The sequence below is a fragment of the Lampetra fluviatilis genome, chromosome 55 (genome assembly GCF_964198595.1).
Source record: "Lampetra fluviatilis chromosome 55, kcLamFluv1.1, whole genome shotgun sequence".
Lineage (NCBI taxonomy): Eukaryota > Metazoa > Chordata > Hyperoartia > Petromyzontiformes > Petromyzontidae > Lampetra > Lampetra fluviatilis.
This window is the reverse complement of record NC_136329.1, coordinates 6,485,821-6,507,831: the sequence shown is the minus strand read 5'-3', so window position 1 is coordinate 6,507,831 and position 22,011 is coordinate 6,485,821. Positions and strand designations below refer to the sequence as shown.

The 22,011-nt window shown below is 57.1% G+C and overlaps 1 protein-coding gene across 1 annotated transcript; it reads left to right on the top strand.

Moving 5' to 3' along the window:
- The first annotated feature begins 7,557 nt into the window (after positions 1-7,557).
- On the top strand, positions 7,558-21,850 carry SOD1 (superoxide dismutase 1). The gene is made up of 5 exons (XM_078879865.1): positions 7,558-7,795; positions 16,117-16,210; positions 16,653-16,722; positions 18,925-19,042; positions 20,520-21,850. The coding sequence occupies exons 1-5, from the start codon at positions 7,724-7,726 to the stop codon at positions 20,628-20,630; spliced, it is 465 nt and encodes a 154-aa protein (XP_078735991.1). The 5' UTR covers positions 7,558-7,723; the 3' UTR covers positions 20,631-21,850.
- Positions 21,851-22,011: the final 161 nt, after the last annotated feature.

Sequence of the window (22,011 nt, the reverse complement as noted above, 5' to 3'; positions counted from 1 at the left end):
GGGGAGGGAGGAGGGGGGGAAGAAGAGGGGGAGGAGGAGGGAGTGGAGGGAGTGGAGGGGAGGGAGGGGAGGGAGGAGGGAGGAGGAGGGGGGAGGGGAGGGGAGGGAAGAGGGGAGGGAAGAGGAGGGGTGAAGGGGAGGGAGGAGGGGAGGAGGGGAGGAGGGGGGGGAGGCTGACGAGGAGGAAGTAAAACTCCACCCCTCGTGTCGACCTTGCTGTGTGAGAGAGAACGGTCCGCGGAAGTGGATGTCACAGAACCACCTCTTAGGTCCCTTCTTCTGAGAGCGGCACTCTGGTCCACCACCACCATCACCACCATCATCAGCACCATCATCAGCACCATCAGCACCATCAGCACCATCACCACCATTACCACCACCACCACTACCACCACCACCACCATCACCACCACCACCATCACCATCATCAACACCACCATCACCACCACCATCATCACCACCATCACCACCACCATCAGCACCACCACCACCACCATCATCACCACCATCACCACCATCATCACCACCATCATCAACACCACCATCACCATCACCCTCACCAGCATCACCACCACCACCACCATCAGCACCACCACCATCAGCATCACCCCCACCACCATCACCACCATCAGCATCACCCCCACCATCACCAGCATCACCACCATCATCACCACCATCATCACCACCATCAGCACCACCACCATCAGCACCACCATCACCACCACCACCAGCATCACCACCATCACCACCACCACCATCATCACCATCACCAGCATCACCACCACCACCACTACCACCACCACCACCATCACCACCACCACCATCACCACCACCACCAAGTGACGTCAGAGTGACAGCCAAGGGCGCAGAGGCGTAGAGGCGCAGCCCCGCAATTCCCTACGAGGAGTCACGTGATGGAGAATGAAACAATAAATATTTACATCGCTTCACACGGCCGCGTGTCAAATAATTACACTGCGCGTCTGTCTATGTGTCTGTCTGTGTGTGTGTGTCTGTGTGTATCTGTGTGTGTGTCTGTGTGTGTGTCTGTGTGTGTGTCTGTGTGTCTGTCTGTCTGTGTCTGTGTGTGTCTGTCTGTGTGTGTCTGTGTGTGTGTCTGTGTGTGTGTCTGGCTGTGTGTGTGTCTGTGTGTGTCTGTGTGTGTGTGTGTCTGTCTGTGTGTGTCTGTGTGTCAGTCTGTCTGTGTCTGTGTGTGTCTGTCTGTGTGTGTCTGTGTGTGTGTCTGTGTGTGTGTGTGTCTGTCTGTGTGTGTCTGTGTGTCTGTCTGTCTGTGTCTGTGTGTGTCTGTCTGTGTGTGTCTGTGTGTGTGTCTGTGTGTGTGTCTGTGTGTGTCTGTGTGTGTGTCTGTGTGTGTGTGTGTCTGTCTGTGTGTGTCTGTGTGTCTGTCTGTCTGTGTCTGTGTGTGTCTGTCTGTGTGTGTCTGTGTGTGTGTCTGTGTGTGTGTCTGTGTGTGTGTCTGTGTGTCTGTGTGTGTGTCTGTGTCTGTCTGTGTGTCTGTGCGTCTGTCTGTGTGTGTATCTGTGTGTGTCTGTCTGTGCATATGTTTGTGTGTCTGTCTGTATGTCTGTCTGTGTGTCTGTGCGTCTGTCTGTCTGTGTGACTGTTTGTGTGTGGGTCTGTCTGTATCTGTCTGTGTGTCTGTGTGTCTGTCCTGGCAAGGATTATTCAACATCGCCTTGCCAGGCATGCTGAGGAGAGGCTTGCAGAGCCCCAATGCGGTTTCAGGAAAGGGTGGTCCTGCACAGACGCCATATTTTGTGTCCGTCTGCTACAGCAGAGGTGTAGGAAATTCCAACAAGACCTACGTCTCTTCTTTATTGACCTGGTTAAGGCCTATGATACCATCAGTAGGCTTTCGGAGTTCCTGACCCTCTGCTCACGCTCATTAAGGACCTTCACGATGGTGAGCGGGCCCGGGTAAAACTACGTGGCCGGGAGTCAGAGCCATTCCCTGTACACCTTGGGGTGCGACAGGGATGTCCTCTGGCTCCCACATTATTTAACATCTATTTTGACCGCGTAGTTCGTGAAGCCTTCAATAGCTGTACCGGAGGAATTTCCATTTGGTTAAGATATAATTGGAGGCTGATCGATGCCCGGGTGCGGTCAAGGGATGGCTCCCTATTGCTCAACCACGTTATGTATGCCGATGATCTGGTAATTGCTGCTGCTGAGACTGGAGCTTGCCACTAAGAGGGGCCTTACCATCAGCCCCACCAAAACTAAGCACCTGCCTGGGTATTTGTACCATCGGACACTCCCCCACCCCCACAACTCCCAATCGATGATGGGGTAGTTGTGGAGGAAGTGGAGAGTTTCCCATACCTGGGCAGTGTGCTCATGACCGGCTCCGGCAGCAGAGGTCTCACTCCGAATGAGTCGAGCGGCAATATCTTTTCATCGGTTGCGTAACGCTGCTGTGTGGAAGCTACCTGGTCTGTCGCTCCGCACGAAGCTTCGGGTCTTCTCGGCCACGGTCATCCCCTCCCTTCTCTACGCTTGCGAAACGTGGACCCCCCTAATGGAGCATCTTCGCCGGTTAGAAACATTTAGGCTGGCCTGCCTACGATCCATCCTGGGTTTAACCAGGCTGGATTGTGTGAGGAGCTCACAAATTCTCGAAAGATCTGGGCAAAGTCCCATCGGTGAGCTCCTCCGGCAGGCAAGGCTGCATTGACTGGGTCATGTAGCCCGCATGCCCAGCCACCGCATGCCTAAATAGCTTTTGTTCGGCCGGATTGAGGGGGCTAAACGGGCGCTGCATGAGCTAGAGAAGAGATGGAGTGATGTGGTACAGGAGGACGTGGAGCTGAGTGGACTTGCCGATGACTGGTACCAGCGGTGTCAAGATCGGCCTCAGTGGAGGAGGCTTGTGAAGGACGCTACTGGGCAGTTGGAGGCAGTCGCCCTCCAACAACAACGGAGGGCGGAGGAGCGACGCTCACAACAAAGAGCGGAGCGCCGGGTGGCTAAAGCACAGCAAGTTAGCACAGGAGGGGGCACAGGTGGTGCATCAGCCAGTCATCTCAGTCAGTCGACCCGTGGCACCTGGGTCTGCCCCGTGACCTCCTGCCAGCGGGCATTCGACACTTCACGTGGCCTCAAGGTGCACATGGCCTGGCACAAGCGTCGTGGTGACGTCACAGCCACTTAGTGGTGAATGGCGGTTGTTATTGTGTCTGTGTGTGTGCATCTATGTGTCTGTGTGTCTGTCCGTGTGTTTGTCTCTGTGTGGCCGGTTAGCGCTACGCTGCGCTACGAACCCGGCCACCCGAGTTCGATTCCCAATCATGGCCACCAACACCACGTGACGATTGTTTGAGCTGGTCCTGGGCCTCCCCTAGGTCGACTCAGACTCAAATGAGCACCTGGTGTCGCGGTGTAGTGCAGTAAACATCGCCACTGGGGAGACAAAGGCGGCCGGGCGTGGTGTTGGCTGGCCACTGCACCCCCTCGTGTGCCGTGCCGGCCTGGATAGGTGCTACTCGCTAACAGCACTTGCCCCTACAGTCTGTTGAAGGCTATACGGGAGATCTTTGTCTTTTTAATGTGTGGCCTTAATAGATACAATTTATATTCTTGGTTCTTTCGGTAAAGTCACGGAAATAGAAAACAAAAAATAAAAAATCTCAGCAAAAAAAAACAAATTTCTGGAAATTGACCTTCTTCATGGCTCATTCACACAGTCACCCCCCTACTCACCCACTCACTCACCAATCCCACGTACACACCCAATCATCTACTACTGGGTCGGTGAGTTGGTGTGTGAGGGGGGTGGGTGAGTAGATGAGTAGGTGGGATTAGCGAGTGAGTTGGTCAGTCACCCACCGAGTCAACCACCCACTTACCCATCGACCTACTCACCCACTCACCCACACAGCCACCCATCTACTCACCCACTCACCCACCCATCCACTCACCCACCCATCCACTCACCCACCCATCCACTCACCCATCCATCCACTCACCCATTCACCCACTCACTCACCCATCCACTCACCCACTCACGCACCCATCCACTCACCCACCCATCCACTCACCCATCCATCCACTCACCCATTCACCCACTCACTCACCCATCCACTCACCCACTCACGCACCCACCCACTCACCCACCCACTCACCGATCTGCCCACCCAACCACCCACCCATCCACTCACCCACCCACTCACCCATCCACTCACCCACTCACCCACCCATCCACTCACCCACCCATCCACTCACCCACTCACCCACCCATCCACTCACCCACCCATCCACTCACCCACCCATCCACTCACCCACCCATCCATCCACTCACCCATTCACCCACTCACTCACCCATCCACTCACCCACTCACGCACCCACCCACTCACCCACCCACTCACCGATCTGCCCACCCAACCACCCACCCATCCACTCACCCACCCACTCACCCATCCACTCACCCACTCACCCATCCACCCATCCACTCACCCGCCATGTAAATGACACCACACTACTCCTGCCGGGTGGAGTCTCGACTGATTATCCCCCGGCATGAACATCGACCCGGACCCTCGGCTCGGGCTACTGCTCTGGGCGCCTCTCAGCACCCCGTGGCAGTGACGCCACCTCCTGGACTCACACCGCAGCTGCTGCTGTTGGTGGTGGTGGTGATCAAACTCGAGTGAGTGGGTGAATGGGTGGGTGAGTGGGTGGTTGGGTGGATGGTTGTGTGAGTGGGTGAGTGGTTGGGTGAGTGGGTGGTTGGGTGAGTGGGTGAGTGGGTGAATGGGTTGTTGGGTGGAATAGATGAGTGGGTGAATGGGAGGTTGGGTGGATGGGTGAGTAGATGAATGAGTGGTTGGGTGGATGGGTGAGTCGGTGAGTGGGTGAATGAGTGGATGGGTGAGTGCATGAATGAGTGGCTGGGTGGATGGGTGAGTGGATGAATGGCTGGCTGGTTGAGTGGGTGAATGGGTTGTTGGGTGGTTGGGTGGATGGGTGAGTGGGTGAATGAGTGGTCGGGTGAATGAGTGGGTGAATGAGTGGTTGGGTGAATGGGTGAGTGGGTGAATGGGTTGTTGGGTGGATGGGTGAGTGGGTGGATGGATGAGTGGGTGAGTGGATGGGTGAGTGGGTGAGTGGATGGGTGAGTGGATGGGTGAGTGGATGGGTGAGTGGGTGAGTGGGTGGTTGGGTGGATGGTTGGGTGAGTGGGTGGTTGGGTGGATGTGGTTGGGTGGATGTGGTTGGGTGAGTGGGTGAGTGGGTGAGTGGGTGGTTGGGTGGATGGGTGAGTGGGTTAGTGGGTGAACGGGTGGTTGGGTGGATGGGTGAATGTGGTTGGGTGAGTGGGTGAATGGGTTGTTGGGTGGATGGGTGAGTGCATGAATGGGTGGTTGGGTGGATGGGTGGTTGGGTGGATGGGTGAGTGGGTGAGTGGGTGGCTGGTTGAGTGGGTGAATGGGTTGTTGGGTGGTTTGGTGGATGGGTGAGTGGGTGAGTGGGTGGTTGGGTGGTTGGGTGGGTGGGTGTGTGAGTGGGTGGTTGGGTGGATGGTTGGGTGAGTGGGTGGTTGGGTGGATGTGGTTGGGTGAGTGGGTGAGTGGGTGAGTGGGTGGTTGGGTGGATGGGTGAGTGGGTTAGTGGGTGAACGGGTGGTTGGGTGGATGGGTGAATGTGGTTGGGTGAGTGGGTGAATGGGTTGTTGGGTGGATGGGTGAGTGCATGAATGGGTGGTTGGGTGGATGGGTGGTTGGGTGGATGGGTGAGTGGGTGAGTGGGTGGCTGGTTGAGTGGGTGAATGGGTTGTTGGGTGGTTTGGTGGATGGGTGAGTGGGTGAGTGGGTGGTTGGGTGGGTGTGTGAGTGGGTGGTTGGGTGGATGGTTGGGTGAGTGGGTGGTTGGGTGGATGTGGTTGGGTGAGTGGGTGAGTGGGTGGTTGGGTGGATGGGTGAGTGGGTTAGTGGGTAAACGGGTGGTTGGGTGGATGGGTGAATGTGGTTGGGTGAGTGGGTGAATGGGTTGTTGGGTGGATGGGTGAGTGCATGAATGGGTGGTTGGGTGGATGGGTGGTTGGGTGGATGGGTGAGTGGGTGAGTGGGTGGCTGGTTGAGTGGGTGAATGGGTTGTTGGGTGGTTTGGTGGATGGGTGAGTGGGTGAATGGGTGGATGGGTGGTTGGGTGGATGGGTGAGTGGGTGAGTGGGTGGCTGGTTGAGTGGGTGAATGGGTTGTTGGGTGGTTTGGTGGATGGGTGAGTGCATGAATGGGTGGTTGGGTGGATGGGTGGTTGGGTGGATGGGGGAGTGGGTGAGTGGGTGGCTGGTTGAGTGGGTGAATGGGTTGTTGGGTGGTTTGGTGGATGGGTGAGTGGATGAATGGGTGAGTGGGTTAATGAGTGGTTGGGTGAATGGGTGAGTGGGTGGATGAGTGGTTGGGTGAATGGGTGAGTGGGTGAATGGGTAGTTGGGTGGGTGGATGAGTGGGTGGGTGGGTGGATGGGCGAGTGGGTGAGTGGATCGGTGGGTGGATGGGTGAGTAGGTGGATGAGTGGTTGGGTGAATGGGTGAGTGGGTGAATGGGTAGTTGGGTGGATGAATGAGTGGGTGGGTGGATGGGCGAGTGGGTGAGTGGATGGGTGGGTGGGTGGATGGGTGAGTGGGTGGATGAGTGGTTGGGTGAATGGGTGAGTGGGTGAATGGGTGAGTGGGTGAATGGGTAGTTGGGTGGATGGATGAGTGGGTGGATGGGCGAGTGGGTGAGTGGATGGGTGAGTGGATGGGCGAGTGGGTGAATGAGTGGTCGGGTGAATGAGTGGGTGAATGGGTCGTTGGGTGGATGGATGAGTGGGTGGGTGGATGGGCGAGTGGGTGAGTGGATGGGTGGGTGGATGGGTGAGTGGGTGAATGAGTGGTCGGGTGAATGGGTGAGTGGGTGAATGGGTAGTTGGGTGGATGGATGAGTGGGTGGGTGGATGGGCGAGTGGGTGAGTGGGTGGATGGGTGAGTGGGTGGATGAGTGGGTGGGTGAATGGGTGAGTGGGTGGATGAGTGGTTGGGTGAATGGGTAGTTGGGTGGATGGATGAGTGGGTGGGTGGGTGGATGGGCGAGTGGGTGAGTGGATGGGTGGGTTAGTGGGTGAATGGATGGTTGGGTGAGTGGGAGAACCAACCCACGCACTCACCCACCCACTGACTCAACCACTCACTCACCAACTTATTAACTCACCAATCCACCCCACACAGAATTCGACTTCCCATTGGCTATCCAGGGTACCGCCTCCTCCCCCATTGGCTCAGCAATTCAAGATCCGGCTCACCCATTGGCTATTCCAGTGATCCTGCCCCACCCATTGGTTCAACGCCCCAAGATCCGGCCCACCCATTGGCTACCCGGTAATCCTGCCCCACCCATTCGCTGAGCACCCCTAAGATCCGGCTCACCCATTGGCTAATCCGGTAATCCCGCCCCACCCATTGGCTCAGCAATTCAAGATCCGCCGCACCCATTGGCTACCCCGGTGATCCAGGCCCCTCCCCTCCCCTCCCCTGCCGCCTATATAAAGGAACCGCGTAACGACCGCCATTGCTGTCTGCTGCGTCTCATCTGTCTTGCTGCGTCGTCTTCCTCTCTGCTGCTGCGTCTTCGCCTTCGAACGTAGCCGGAGAAGGAGGCGAGAGGGTTTAGAAGGAAGGAGGAGAGAGACAGGGAGGGAAGGATCTTGGTGGACAAGAAGATGACGAGCAGAGCGGTCTGTGTGCTGAAGGGCGACTCGCCCGTAACCGGCACGGTGCACTTCGAACAGGAGGTGATCACGCCACACAGACACACACACAGACACACGCACACAGACACACGCACACAGACACACGCACACAGACACACGCACACAGACACACGCACACAGACACACGCACACAGACACACGCACACAGACACACGCACACAGACACACGCACACAGACACACGCACACAGACACACGCACACAGACACACGCACACAGACACACGCACACAGACACACGCACACAGACACACGCACACAGACACACGCACACAGACACACGCACACAGACACACGCACACAGACACACGCACACAGACACACGCACACAGACACACGCACACAGACACACACGCACACAGACACACACGCACACAGACACACACACACACAGACACGCACACACACAGACGCGCACACAGCACACACACCACGCGCACACAGCACACACACCACGCGCACACAGCACACACACCACGCGCACACAGCACACACACCACGCGCACACAGCACACACACCACGCGCACACAGCACACACACCACGCGCACACAGCACACACACCACGCACAGACACACATAGACACACACAGACACACATAGACACACACCACACACACACCCCCACACAGACGCACACCACACACACACCACACACACACCACACACACACCACACACACACCACACATACCTACACACCACACACACACACCCACACATACCCCCACACATACACCCATGCACCACACCTCACACCACTCACACCACACCACACACACCTCACACACCACGCACACCACGCACACACCTCACACCACGCACACCACACGCACACCACACGCACACCACACGCACACCACACGCACACCACACGCACACCACACGCACACCACACGCACACCACACACACAATACACAACACCCACACACACCCTACACACACCACACACCCACACACACCACACACACAGACAAAGCTCCCCTGTGTAGCCTCTAGCAGGCTGTAGGGGCAAGTGCCGGCACTGTGGCACACGAGGGGGTGGGTGGCCAGCACCACGCCCGGCCGCCTTTGTCTCCCCAGTGGCGATGCCCCACTACACCGCTACACCAGGTAACTCATTTTAGTCTGAGTCGACCTAGGGGAGGCCCAGGACCGGTTCAGATAATCGTCACGTGGTGGTGTTGGTGGCCGTGAGCGAGAATCGAACCCGGGTCGCCGGGTTCAGGAGCACAGCACAGCGTAGCGCTAACCACTACACCCACCGCTCCACACGCACAGTGCGCTAACCACTACACCCACCGCTCCACACACACAGTGCGCTAACCACTACACCCACCGCTCCACACACAGATTATATTTGATTGCGTCATTGCTCACGATTAATCGATAAGCAATAATGTATTGCCCGTCCATTCTGGCTGTTGTGTTGATAGGGGCGTTGGCTTGCAAGGAGGTCGTGGGTTCGATCCTGACCTTGACGATGCCTGCTGCTGCTGTATATTTTGAGTCTGTCTCTCTCTCTCATCATCATCATCATCACGTTGGCTAGGAGATGTTAACTACCTCGCTTGGTGTGCAGGAGGTCGTGGGTTTGATCCTGACCCTGACGATGCCTGCTGCTGTATATTTAGAGTCTGCGTCTCTCTCTCTCATCATCATCATCACGGTGGCTAGGAGATGTTAACTACCTCGCCTGGTGTGCAGGAGGTCGTGGGTTCAATCCGACCCTGACGATGCCTGCTGCTGTATATTTGGAGTCTGCGTCTCTCTCTCTCATCATCATCATCACGGTGGCTAGGAGATGTTAACTACCTCGCCTGGTGTGCAGGAGGTCGTGGGTTTGATCCTGACCCTGACGATGCCTGCTGCTGTATATTTAGAGTCTGTGTCTCTCTCTCCCATCATCATCACGGTGGCTAGGAGATGTTAACTACCTCGCCTGGTGTACAGGAGGTCGTGGATTCGATCCCGACCCTGACGCCTGCTGCTGTATATTTGGAGTCTGCGTCTCTCTCTCTCATCATCATTCATCACGGTGGCTAGGAGATGTTAACTACCTCGCCTGGTGTACAGGAGGTCGTGGGTTCGATCCCGACCCTGACGCCTGCTGCTGTATATTTGGAGTCTGTGTCTCTCTCATCATCATCACGGTGGCTAGGAGATGTTAACTACCTCGCCTGGTGTGCAGGAGGTCGTGGGTTCAATCCGACCCTGACGATGCCTGCTGCTGCTGCTGTATATTTGGAGTCTGCGTCTCTTCTCTCCCTGTGGTTGCGTGGATTTGTCTCCAAGTCCTCCGCCTTTCGCCCTCCACATTGATTATAATAAACGCCTTTAGGGAGTTATTTCACTGCTGATTATACATTTCCACGCCATGATGATGATGATAAGGCCCCTCCGTTTGAGCTTGCTATCATTTGTGATATGCAGGGTGTAGCTTCTGAAACGGAGCAATTTGCATGGCAGTTCAGTGAGGCCTTACACTGAAAATAAAAACTAAATGGTGTGCATTTAAATGCCGATGTTAGTGGTTTCATCGCCGCGTTTGGCTTTAATCGCATTCCCACAACGCCCTTCGTAAATCCACCACTTTTCTCGGGCACTAATCATCTTGACGTTCAATTAGTTTAATGGCTGGAATAAATGCGCCGCTATTTGAGGCTGGGTAAGATAATGTCGGTGTCAGGGTTGTTGTTGTTGTGAAGGACGCTACAGGATAAGTGCCAGGCTAGGTGCACCTTGAGGCTGCCCTGGGTGGTTTGGAGGGCAGTCGCCCTCCCGCCAGCGGCAACAACGGAGGGCGGAGGAGCGGCGCTCACAACAACGAGCGGAGCGCCGGGCGGATAAAACGCCGGGGGTACAGCTGGGTGGTGGTGCATCTGCCGGTCATTTGTCAGTCAACCCATGGCACCTGGGTTTGTCATGTGACGTGCACCTTGCCTGGCACAGCAGTCAACCCATGGCACCTGGGTTTGTCCCGTGACCTCGCCACCTGCACCTAGCCTGGCACTGCAGTCAACCCATGGCACTTGGGTCTGTCATGTGATCTGCACCTAGCCTGGCACAGCAGTCAACCCATGGCACCTGCTGGGTCTCATGTGATCTGCACCTAGCCTGGCACAGCAGTCAACCCCACGGCACCTGGGTCTGTCATGTGACCTGCACCTAGCCTGGCACAGCAGTCGACCCATGGCACCTGCTGGGTCTGTCCAGTAACCCCCTCCTTCTCCTGCACCTAGCCTGGCACAGCAGGCAACCCATGGCACCTGCTGGGTCTATTGAGTGACCTCCTTCTCCTGCACCTAGCCTGGCACAGCAGTCAACCCATGGCACCTGCTGGGTCTGTCCCGTGACCTCCTCCTCCTGCACCTAGCCTGGCACAGCAGTCAACCCACGGCACCTGGGTCTGTCATGTGACCTCCCCACCTGCACCTAGCCTGGCACAGCAGTCAACCCACGGCACCTGGGTCTGTCATGTGACCTCCCCACCTGCACCTAGCCTGGCACAGCAGCAGTCAACCCATGGCACTTGGGTCTGTCATGTGACCTGTCAGCAGCTAACACTTCACGTGGTCTCGGGAGTGCACCTAGCCTGGCACCGCCGCCGTGGTGACGTCACCGCCGCTGTGATTTTGTAGCCTCCTAATGCAAGGGGTTATTGGAGGGAATGGCAGCGATTCGATTCTGTCTCGATTCACCGCAGCGGGGGAAAAATCGATTCCCTATTTCGTAACCGATTTCACGTCCTTTTAAATAAGTATAACCCGTAAAAACAAAGTTTTTCACTCTAAATCCTTTATATGCGTGGCGGCTAGAGTCCTCTCGTCCTCTGGCTTGAGATGGCTGCCACCTATGGGTCAGATGATTGTCTGGCAGCATTAAGCAATTGGTAATTAAATATTTAAATTTTTTTCTCTGAACAGTGTAAAATGTTGGAAATTTTTTTTCACGAAAATGCATTGTCACGCACAACGAGTCTGTGTGCAAAATGTCAGCTCGATTGGATCACGGGAAGTGGGTTAAAAAAACGACCGAAAGATTTGCACGGTCGTAAGCGCGCAAGCAAGTGAACTTAATATAAAGGATTTAAAAATTTATAAATTTTAGAATCATCATCCAACTGATGATGATAGCACTTGTCAACACGCTTTTTCTGGCATAAGGTATTCCAATGGTTTTAAGGTAATTTGGGGTGCTGATTCCAAGTCTGGCATCAGTTTTTGTCTATCACATCAGGTTTTTCGAGATATCAAATATTGCATTTTCAATCAAAACTGCAGAAGAAAAATCTTAAATAAATGTGGATATGTACATAAAATGATATTATAAACACACTATGCTAAAAACACAGCACCACATTTTAACACTAAAGCAAGTCACTGACTCGCAACAACTTGCGATCATAAGTGACGGAGTTAATTTCGGGTAAAATCAATGCAAATGGGGTATGCCGATAGCATAAAAACGAGATGTGATAGAGCAAATCTGAGATCAGATTTGGAATCGGCACCCTTGACATTAGTCTAAAACACCATTGGAACCTCATAGTCTAAAACATCTGCAAAAGTCCAGGCCAGAAATTTGTTTTTTTTTGTTGACCAGTGATAGTAGGCTAAAGCCTTCTCAAAGCCTCCATCAGCCGTGGTCTATCCACTGCGGAATCCCTCTCCGCTAATGAGCGTCACGGCCAGTGTAATGAGGCGTGGGGCGCGGTCCGTGGTTTGACCGCTGCGTGGATGTTAACCAGATTTTCTGGTCCGTTCCAGGCTTTTGCTAGAGCCAGAGGATTATTGCGGTCATGACCTGTTTGTTTGTGTGTGTGTGTATACAACAACGGAGGGCGGAGGAGCGACGCTCGCAACAACGAGCGGAGCGCCGGGTGGCTAAAGCACAGCAAGTTGGCACAGTGGGGGGCACAGGTGGTGCATCAGCCAGTCATCTCGGTCATCTCGGTCATCTCAGTCATCTCGGTCATCTCAGAGCGCCGGGTGGCTAAAGCACAGCAAGTTGGCACAGTAGGGGGCACAGGTGGTGCATCAGCCAGTCATCTCGGTCATCTCGGTCATCTCGGTCATCTCGGTCATCTCGGTCATCTCGGTCAGTCGACCCGTGGCACCTGCTGGGTCTGCCCCGTGACCTCCTGCCAGCGGGCGTTCGACACTTCACGTGGCAGCCTCAAGGTGCACATGGCCTGGCACAAGCGTCGTGGTGACGTCACCGCCACTTAGTGGCGAATGGCGGTTGTTGTTGTTGTATGTGTGTGCGCTAGTGGTTAGCGCTACGCTGCGGGTTCGATTCCCGCTCACGGCCAACACCAACAGTGACGATTATCTGAACCGGTCCTAGGCCTCCCCTAGGTCGACTCAGCCTCAAATGAGTACCTGGTGCGGTGTGTAAACATCGCCACTGGGGAGACAAAGGCGGCCGGGCGTGATGTTGGCCACCCACCCCCTCGTGTGCCGTGCCGGCCTTCATAGGTGCTCGCTAACAGCACTTGCCCCTACAGTCTGTTAAGGCTACACGGGGGATCTTTGTGTGTACATGTGTGCGTGCGTGCGGACAAAGACCCCCTACTACCCGTATAGCCTTCACGGGCTGTTGGGGCAAGTGCTGCTAGTGCGCACACACAACAACAACAAGCGCCATTCGTCACTAAGCGGCGACTTCACCGCCGTGCTTTGTGCCAGGCTAGGTGCACGTCAAGGCCACGTGAATTGTCGAACGCCGCTCCCTCGGTGGTGGTGTCGGTGGTGGTGTCGGTGGTGGTGTCGGTGGTGGTGTCGGTGGTGGTGTCGGCGGTGGTGTCGGCGGTGGTGTCGGCGGTGGTGTCGGCGGTGGTGTCGGCGGTGGTGTCGGCGGTGGTGTCGGCGGTGGTGTCGGCGGTGGTGTCGGCGGTGGTGTCGGCGGTGGTGTCGGCGGTGGTGTCGGCGGTGGTGTCGGCGGTGGTGTCGGCGGTGGTGTCGGCGGTGGTGTCGGCGGTGGTGTCGGCGGTGGTGTCGGCGGTGGTGTCGGCGGTGGTGTCGGCGGTGGTGTCGGCGGTGGTGTCGGCGGTGGTGTCGGCGGTGGTGTCGGCGGTGGTGTCGGCGGCGGTGGTGGCGGTGGTGGTGGCGTCGGTGGGTGTGTCGGTGTCGGTGGTGTCTGTGGTGGCGATGGCCGCGTTGTTAAAACATTTAGGAAGCGAGACTTTGACCGTCACTGCTGGCTCGGTCGCCCGAAACGCTTTTGGGGGGTGGTGGTGGTGGTCAAAATTCCCGTGTTGTGGTGGCGGTGGTGGCGTGGTGGGTAACCGCCGGGCACTTTCGCTGGTATCCCAGTTGAGCTTTGGAATTGTTGTTTTGTCGGAGGCGCTGAGGTCACGACGCGTTCCTGGGGGGGGGGGGTCAGCGGAGCCCCCGGGCGTGGCAAGTTTCAAAGTTTGTCGCTCGCTACACCGCCTCTCTCTCGGTCTCTCCTTTCCAAACCAGCTCAAGCCTCCAGTGAGCTGTGTGGTGTACCTCCCGTCTGATCTAGAGATCTCTAACCCCCCCCCCCCTCTCGACTCTCTGTCGTTATTCTGTCTCTCACTGTTCAAATAAACCTACCGTTAAAATGATAGACTGATCATTTCTTCGTCAGTGTGGCAAACGTACAAAATCAGCAGGGGATCAAATACTTTTTTGCCCCTCGCTGTAGCCTTAACAGACTGTAGGGGCAATCTAGAGATCTCTACCCCCCCTCTCTCTGTCTCTCTCCAAACCAGCTCAAGCCTCCAGTCAGCTGTGTGGTCTTCCTCCCGTCTGATCTAGAGATCTCTACCCCTCTCTATGTGTCGCTCTCTAAACCAACTCAAACCTCCAGTGGACCACGTGACTTTGTGTATCTGTTGTGATAACGTCTGTGGACCGTTATTGCGAGACTATCCCAACATGGGCTTTCTTTGCCTGTGACAATGTTGTAATTTGTGTGGTGGTGGTGGGGGTGGGTGTGTGGGTGGTGGGGGTGTGGGTGATGGTGGTGTGGGGGTGGGTGTGTGGTGTGTGTGTGTGGGTGGTGGTGTGGGTGGTGTGGGTGGGTGGGTGGTGCTTTGGTGGTGTGGGTGGGTGGTGCTTTGGTGGTGTGTGGGTGGGTGGGTGGTGGTGGTGTGGGTGGTGGTGGTGGTGTGTGTGGGTGGTGGTGCTTTGGTGGTGTGTGTGTGTGTGTGTGGATGGTGTGGGTGGGGTGGGGTGTGGTGGTGGTGTCTCTCACTGTTCAAATAAACCTACCACTAAAATTACAGACTGATCATTTCTTTGTCGGTGTGGCAAACGTACTAAATCAGCAGGGGATCAAATACTTCTTTCCCTCGCTGTACACGGGGGATCTTTGTGAGCGTGTGTGAGCGCTGCTGCTGCTGTTGCTTTCCAGCTCTTTTCCCCGCCTCCCCGACATGTCCAAGTCTTCACGGCCGTGGTGACGCGAGGTGGTGTGGGTGGTGGGGGGCAGAGGTCGCAACCGGGTACCCGAAACCCGTACCCTACCCGGTTACCCGTACCCAGACGGGTACGGGTAACCGGGTACCCGTTTGCGACCCTGGTGCGGCCTGGTACGGGTAAGGAATCAAAACCCGTTTGCGACCTCTGGTTGGTGGGTGAGTGAGTGGGTGGGTGGGTGGGTGAGTGGGTGGGTGAGTGAGTGAGTGGGTGAGTGGGTGGGTGAGTGAGTGAGTGAGTAGCTGAATTATTGGGTGTGTGAGTGGGAGAGTTTGAGACCCTGGTGCGGCCGGGTACGGGTAGACCGTGAGTCACTGGTGAGTCACCGTTTGTCACTCATTTCCCAACGTCTTGTCTCTTCTCACAATTCAAGATCCTAGAATCAACCCACCCGCGCCTGCAACATGGCTTCATCCCAGAGGTCGCAATCGGGTACCCGATACCCGTACCCTACCCGATACCCGGCCGGGTACGGGTAGGGTACGGGTACGGCCGGGTACGGGTACCCGTTTGCGACCCTGGTGCGGCCGGGTACGGGTACGGGTAAGGAATCAAAACCCGTTTGCGACCTCTGCCGTACCCGTACGGGTAGCCGGGTAGCCGGGTATCGGGTAGGGTACGGGTATCGGGTACCCGATTGCGACCTCTGGGATGAAGCGACGTTGCAGGCGCGGGTGGGTTGATTCTAGGAACTTGAATTGTGAGAAGAGACAAGACGTTGGGAATTGAGTGACAAACGGTGACTCACCTGTGACTCACGGCCTACCCGTACCCGGCCGGGTATGGGTATCGGGTAGGGTACGGGTATCGGGTACCCGTTTGCGACCCTGGTGCGGCCGGGTACGGGTAAGGAATCAAAACCCGTTTGCGACCTCTGGTGTTTGTCTCTGCCAGGGCTGTGGACCCGTGGTGGTTAAGGGACACATCTCGGGCCTGAGCCCCGGCAAGCACGGACTGCACGTCCACGCCTACGGAGACAACACCAACGGTGAGACAGATCCCTGGGGGGGGCGTGTTGGTGTGTGCGGTGTGTTGGTGTGTGCGAGCGTGTGAGTGTGGGTTTGTGCGGTGTGCGTGTGTGATTGTGTCTGCGCATACGTGATTGTGCGTGTGTCTGTGTGTCTGTGCGTCTGTGCGTGTCTCTGCATGTGTCTGTCTGCGTGTGTCTGCGTGTGTGTGTGTGCTAAATGTATTGATTATTGTGTGTGTGCGTGTGTCTGTGTGTCTGTGCGTGTCTCTGCATGTGTCTGTCTGCCTATCTGTGCGTGCGTCTGCGTGTGTGCTAAATGTATTGATTATTGTGTGTGTGTCTGTGTGTCTGTTTGTGTGTTTGTGTGTGTGTCTGTGTGTGTGTTTGTGTGTGTGTCTGTGTGTCTGTGTGTGTGTAATGTATTAATTGTGTGTGTGTCTGCGTGTGTGTGATGGCACAGGCTGCACCAGTGCCGGGCCCCACTTCAACCCCAACAACAAGACACACGGTGGTCCTGACGATGCCGAGAGGTGAGCCCCCACCCTCCCACCCCCCAGAGCCCCCAGCCCCCAGAGCCCCCAGCCCACGGTACGGGTACCTGATTGCGACCTCTGGGATGAAGCCACGTTGCAGGCGCGGGTGGGTTGATTCTAGGAACTTGAATTGTGAGAAGAGACAAGACGTTGGGAAATGAGTGACAAACGGCGACTCACCAGTGACTCACGGCCTACCCGTACCCGGCCGCACCAGGGTCGCAAACTCTCCCACTCACCCACCTCTCCCACTCACCCACCCAATAATTCAGCTACTCACCCACTCACTCACCCACTCACTCACCCACCCACTCACACACTCACCCACTCACCCACTCACGAACTCACCCACTCACTCACCCACTCACCCACTCACCCACTCATTCACCCACCCACGCACCCACTTACTCACCCACCAACCAGAGGTCGCAAACGGGTTTTGATTCCTTACCCGTACCAGGCCGCACCAGGGTCGCAAACGGGTACCCGTACCCGGCCGGGTACGGATAGCCAGGTATCGGGTAGGGTACGGGTATCGGGTACCCGGTTGCGACCTCTGCCCCCTACCGATGTGGTGACGTCTACGCGGGTGGTGGTGGTGGACGTGTGTGTGTGTGTGTCCTGGCAAGGATTATTCAACATCGCCTTGCTAGGCACGCTGAGGAGAGGCTTGCGGAGCCCCAATGCGGTTTCAGGAAAGGGCGGTCCTGCACAGATGCCATATTTTCTGTCCGTCTGCTACAGCAGAGGTGTAGGGAATTCCAAAAAGACCTACATCTCTGCTTTATTGACCTGGTCAAGGCCTATGATACCATCAGTAGGCCTGGGCTCTGGGTTGTTCTTCGTGCTTTCGGAGTCCCTGACCCTCTGCTCACGATCATTAAGGACCTTCATGATGGTGAGCGGGCCCGGGTAAAACTACGTGGCCGGGAGTCGGAGCCTTTCCCTGTACACCTTGGGGTGCGACAGGGATGTCCTCTGGCTCCCACATTATTTAACATCTATTTCGACTGCGTAGTTCGTGAAGCCTTCAATAGCTGTACCGGGGGAATTTCCATTTGGTACAGATATAATGGGAGGCTGATCGACGCCCGGGTGCGATCAAGGGATGGCTCCCTATTGGTCAACCACGTTATGTATGCCGATGATTTGGTAATAGCTGCTCATTCAGAGGAGGAGTTGGAGACGCTGCTGCTGAGACTGGAGCATGCCACTAAGAGGTGGGGCCTTACCATCAGCCCCACCAAAACTAAGCACCTGCCTGGGTATTTTGTACCATCGGACACTCCACCCCCACAACTCCCAATTGGTGATGGGGCAGTTGTGGAGAGAGTGGAGAGTTTCCCATACCTGGGCAGTGTGCTTATGACCGGCTCCAGTTTATCAGCAGAGGTCTCGGCAATATCTTTTCATCGGTTGCGTAACGCTGTGTGGAAGCTACCTGGTCTGTCGCTCCGCACGAAGCTTCAGGTCTTCTCGGCCACGGTCATTCCCTCCCTTCTCTACGCTTGCGAAACGTGGACCCCCCTAGTGGAGCATCTTCGCCGGTTGGAAACATTTAGGCTGGCCTGCCTACGATCCATCCTGGGTTTAACCAGGCTGGATTGTGTGAGGAGCTCACAAGTCCTTGAAAGATCTGGGCAAAGTCCCATCAGTGAGCTCCTCCGGCAGGCAAGGCTGCGTTGGCTGGGTCATGTAGCCCGCATGCCCAGCCACCGCATGCCTAAACAGCTTTTGTTCGGCCGGATCGAGGGGGCTAAACGGGCGCGGCACGGGCTAGAGAAGAGATGGAGTGATGTGGTACAGGAGGATGTGGAGCTGAGTGGACTTGCCGATGACTGGTACCAGCGGTGTCAAGATCGGCCTCAGTGGAGGAGGCTCGTGAAGGACGCTACTGGGCAGTTGGAGGCAGTCGCCCTCCAACAACAACGGAGGGCGGAGGAGCGACGCTCACAACAACGAGCGGAGCGCCGTGTGGCTAAAGCACAGCAAGTTGGCACAGTAGGGGGCACAGGTGGTGCATCAGCCGGTCATCTCGGTCAGTCGACCCGTGGCACCTGGGTCTGCCCCGTGACCTCATGCCAGCGGGCATTCGACACTTCACGTGGTAGCCTCAAGGTGCACTTGGCCTGGCACAAGCGTCGTGGTGACGTCACCGCCACTTAGTGGGGAATGGCGGTTGTTGTTGTTGTTGTTCAGGCACGTGGGCGACTTGGGCAACGTCGTTGCGAACGAGGCCGGAGTGGCGGAGTTCACCATCAAGGACTCGCTCATCGCGCTGTGCGGCGAGCGCAGCGTCGTCGGACGCACGGTCGTGGTAAGGGCTCGCTCGCTCACTCACTCACTCGCCCGCCTGCTCGCTCACACTCTGGCTGGCTCACACGCTCGCTCGCTCACTCACTCACCAACCCACTCACTCGCCAACCCACTCACTCGCCAACCCACTCACTCATCCACTCTCCAACACACCCACTCACTCACTCACCCAGCCACTCACCCACTCAACAACCCACTCACCTAGGCACTCACCCACTCACTCACCCACTCACTCGCCAACCCACTCACTCGCCAACCCACTCACTCGCCAACCCACTCACTCGCCAACCCACTCACTCGCCAACCCACTCACTCGCCAACCCACTCACTCGCCAACCCACTCACTCGCCAACCCACTCACTCGCCAACCCACTCACTCGCCAACCCACTCACTCGCCAACCCACTCACTCGCCAACCCACTCACTCGCCAACCCACTCACTCGCCAACCCACTCACTCGCCAACCCACTCACTCGCCAACCCACTCACTCATCCACTCTCCAACACACCCACTCACTCACTCACCCAGCCACTCACCCACTCACCAACCCACTCACCTAGGCACTCACTCACTCGCCAACCCACTCACTCGCCAACCCACTCACTCGCCAACCCACTCACTCGCCAACCCACTCACTCGCCAACCCACTCACTCGCCAACCCACTCACTCGCCAACCCACTCACTCGCCAACCCACTCACTCGCCAACCCACTCACTCGCCAACCCACTCACTCGCCAACCCACTCACTCGCCAACCCACTCACTCGCCAACCCACTCACTCGCCAACCCACTCACTCGCCAACCCACTCACTCGCCAACCCACTCACTCGCCAACCCACTCACTCGCCAACCCACTCACTCGCCAACCCACTCACTCGCCAACCCACTCACTCGCCAACCCACTCACTCGCCAACCCACTCACTCGCCAACCCACTCACTCGCCAACCCACTCACTCGCCAACCCACTCACTCGCCAACCCACTCACTCGCCAACCCACTCACTCGCCAACCCACTCACTCGCCAACCCACTCACTCGCCAACCCACTCACTCGCCAACCCACTCACTCGCCAACCCACTCACTCGCCAACCCACTCACTCACCCACCCACCCACTCTCCAACCCACTCACCCACTCTCCAACCCACTCGCCCACACACCCACTCGCTCCCCCACTTGCCCCCTCCACTCACCCTCCCACTCACCCCTCCACTCACCCACTCATCCCCTCCACTCACCCCCCCCTACTCGCCCCCCCACTCGCCCCCCCACTCACCGCCCCACTCACCCCCCACTCGCCCCCCCCCCCACTCGCCCCCCTACTCACCCCTCCACTCACCCACTCCCCACCCCCCTTGCCCCGCCCACTCCCCCCCCCCTTGCCCCCCCCACTCACCCCCCCCCTTGCCCCCCCCACTCAACCCCCCCCCTTGCCCCCCCCACTCCCCCCCCCCCCCACTCACCCCCCCCCCCCCAGGTGCACGAGAAGGAAGACGACTTGGGCCGCGGGAACGACGACGAAAGCAAGAAGACGGGCAACGCCGGCGGGCGCCAAGCCTGCGGAGTCATCGGCCTGGCGCAGAGCTGAACCCCCCCTCCCCTCACCCCCCCCCCTAGCCCCCCCCCCCTCACCCCCCTCAACCCGGTGACCCCCTCTAGCCTTGGGGGGTACGGCGGGGGGGCGCCCCCCCCCCCTTTCCAATGAACGCCGCTAAACCCGGCGGTCACCCCGCCGCCAATTGGCAAACTCCCGCGCAGCAGACGCACGCGGCGCTCGCTCCCTGCTGATTGTGATCACGTGGTAACGGTCACGTGGCTACGATGTCATGGCTACGGTCACGTGGCTACGATGTCATGGCTACGATCACGTGGCTACGATGTCATGGCTACGACCACGTGGCTACGATGTCATGGCTACGACCACGTGGCTACGATGTCATGGCTACGACCACGTGGCTACGATGTCATGGCTACGGTCACGTGGCTACGATGTCATGGCTACGATCACGTGGCTACGATGTCATGGCTACGACCACGTGGCTACGATGTCATGGCTACGACCACGTGGCTACGATGTCATGGCTACGACCACGTGGCTACGATGTCATGGCTACGACCACGTGGCTACGATGTCATGGCTACGACCACGTGGCTACGATGTCATGGCTACGGTCACGTGGTTACGATGTCATGGCTACGACCACGTGGCTACGACCACGTAGGGGCAAGTGCTGCTCACGATCAGCGGCACTTGATTCCACGTGCAAAGATCATCTTCCCCAGGTAGCCCACGCAGATCGTAGGGGCAAGTGCTGCTCACGATCAACGGCACTTGATTCCACGTGCAAAGATCATCTTCCCCAGGTAGCCCACGCAGATCGTAGGGGGCAAGTGCTGCTCACGATCAGCGGCACTTGATTCCACGTGCAAAGATCATCTTCCCCAGGTAGCCCACGCAGAGGCGTAGGGGCAAGTGTTTCTAACCAATAGCGGCACTTAATGAATGGCGGCACGGCACTTAATGAGGATGATGGGTGGTGTAGCGAACATCGCCGCTACAATCACCACCACTCCCTGCTGCCTTTGTCTCCCCTATGCTGGTGGTGGTGGTGGTGAGGGGGGGGGGAGGTAGGAGGGTGGATAACCCGCCTAGCCCCAGAAGCGCTCGCTCGCTCTGCACTTTCTTTGTCGAGATTGAGCCCTACGGCAAAACTTGTTTTGTCGGCACAACGAACGGACGCGACCCTTTGCCTCGAATGTTCGGCGGGGGCAGCTTTGGGGGCAGCTTTTGGGGGAGATTGGGGGGGGCTTTGGGCGAGATTGGGGGGAGATTGGGGGGGGCCTTTGGCGAGATTGGGGGGAGATTGGGGGGGGGCTTTGGCAGGAGATGGACATGTGAGTTTGCGCTGCTGCTGTTGTTGCTGTGGCTCGGTAATTAACGAAAATAATAAAATGCAGAAATTCTAAAG

Coding starts and splice junctions, on each gene's coding strand:
- SOD1 (XM_078879865.1), top strand. CDS start 7,724: ATGACGAGCAGAGCGGTCTGTGTGCTGAAGGGCGACTCGCCCGTAACC. Junction 7,796..16,116: donor CGGTGCACTTCGAACAGGAG/GTGATCACGCCA, acceptor TGTCTCTGCCAG/GGCTGTGGACCCGTGGTGGT. Junction 16,723..18,924: donor GGTCCTGACGATGCCGAGAG/GTGAGCCCCCAC, acceptor GTTGTTGTTCAG/GCACGTGGGCGACTTGGGCA.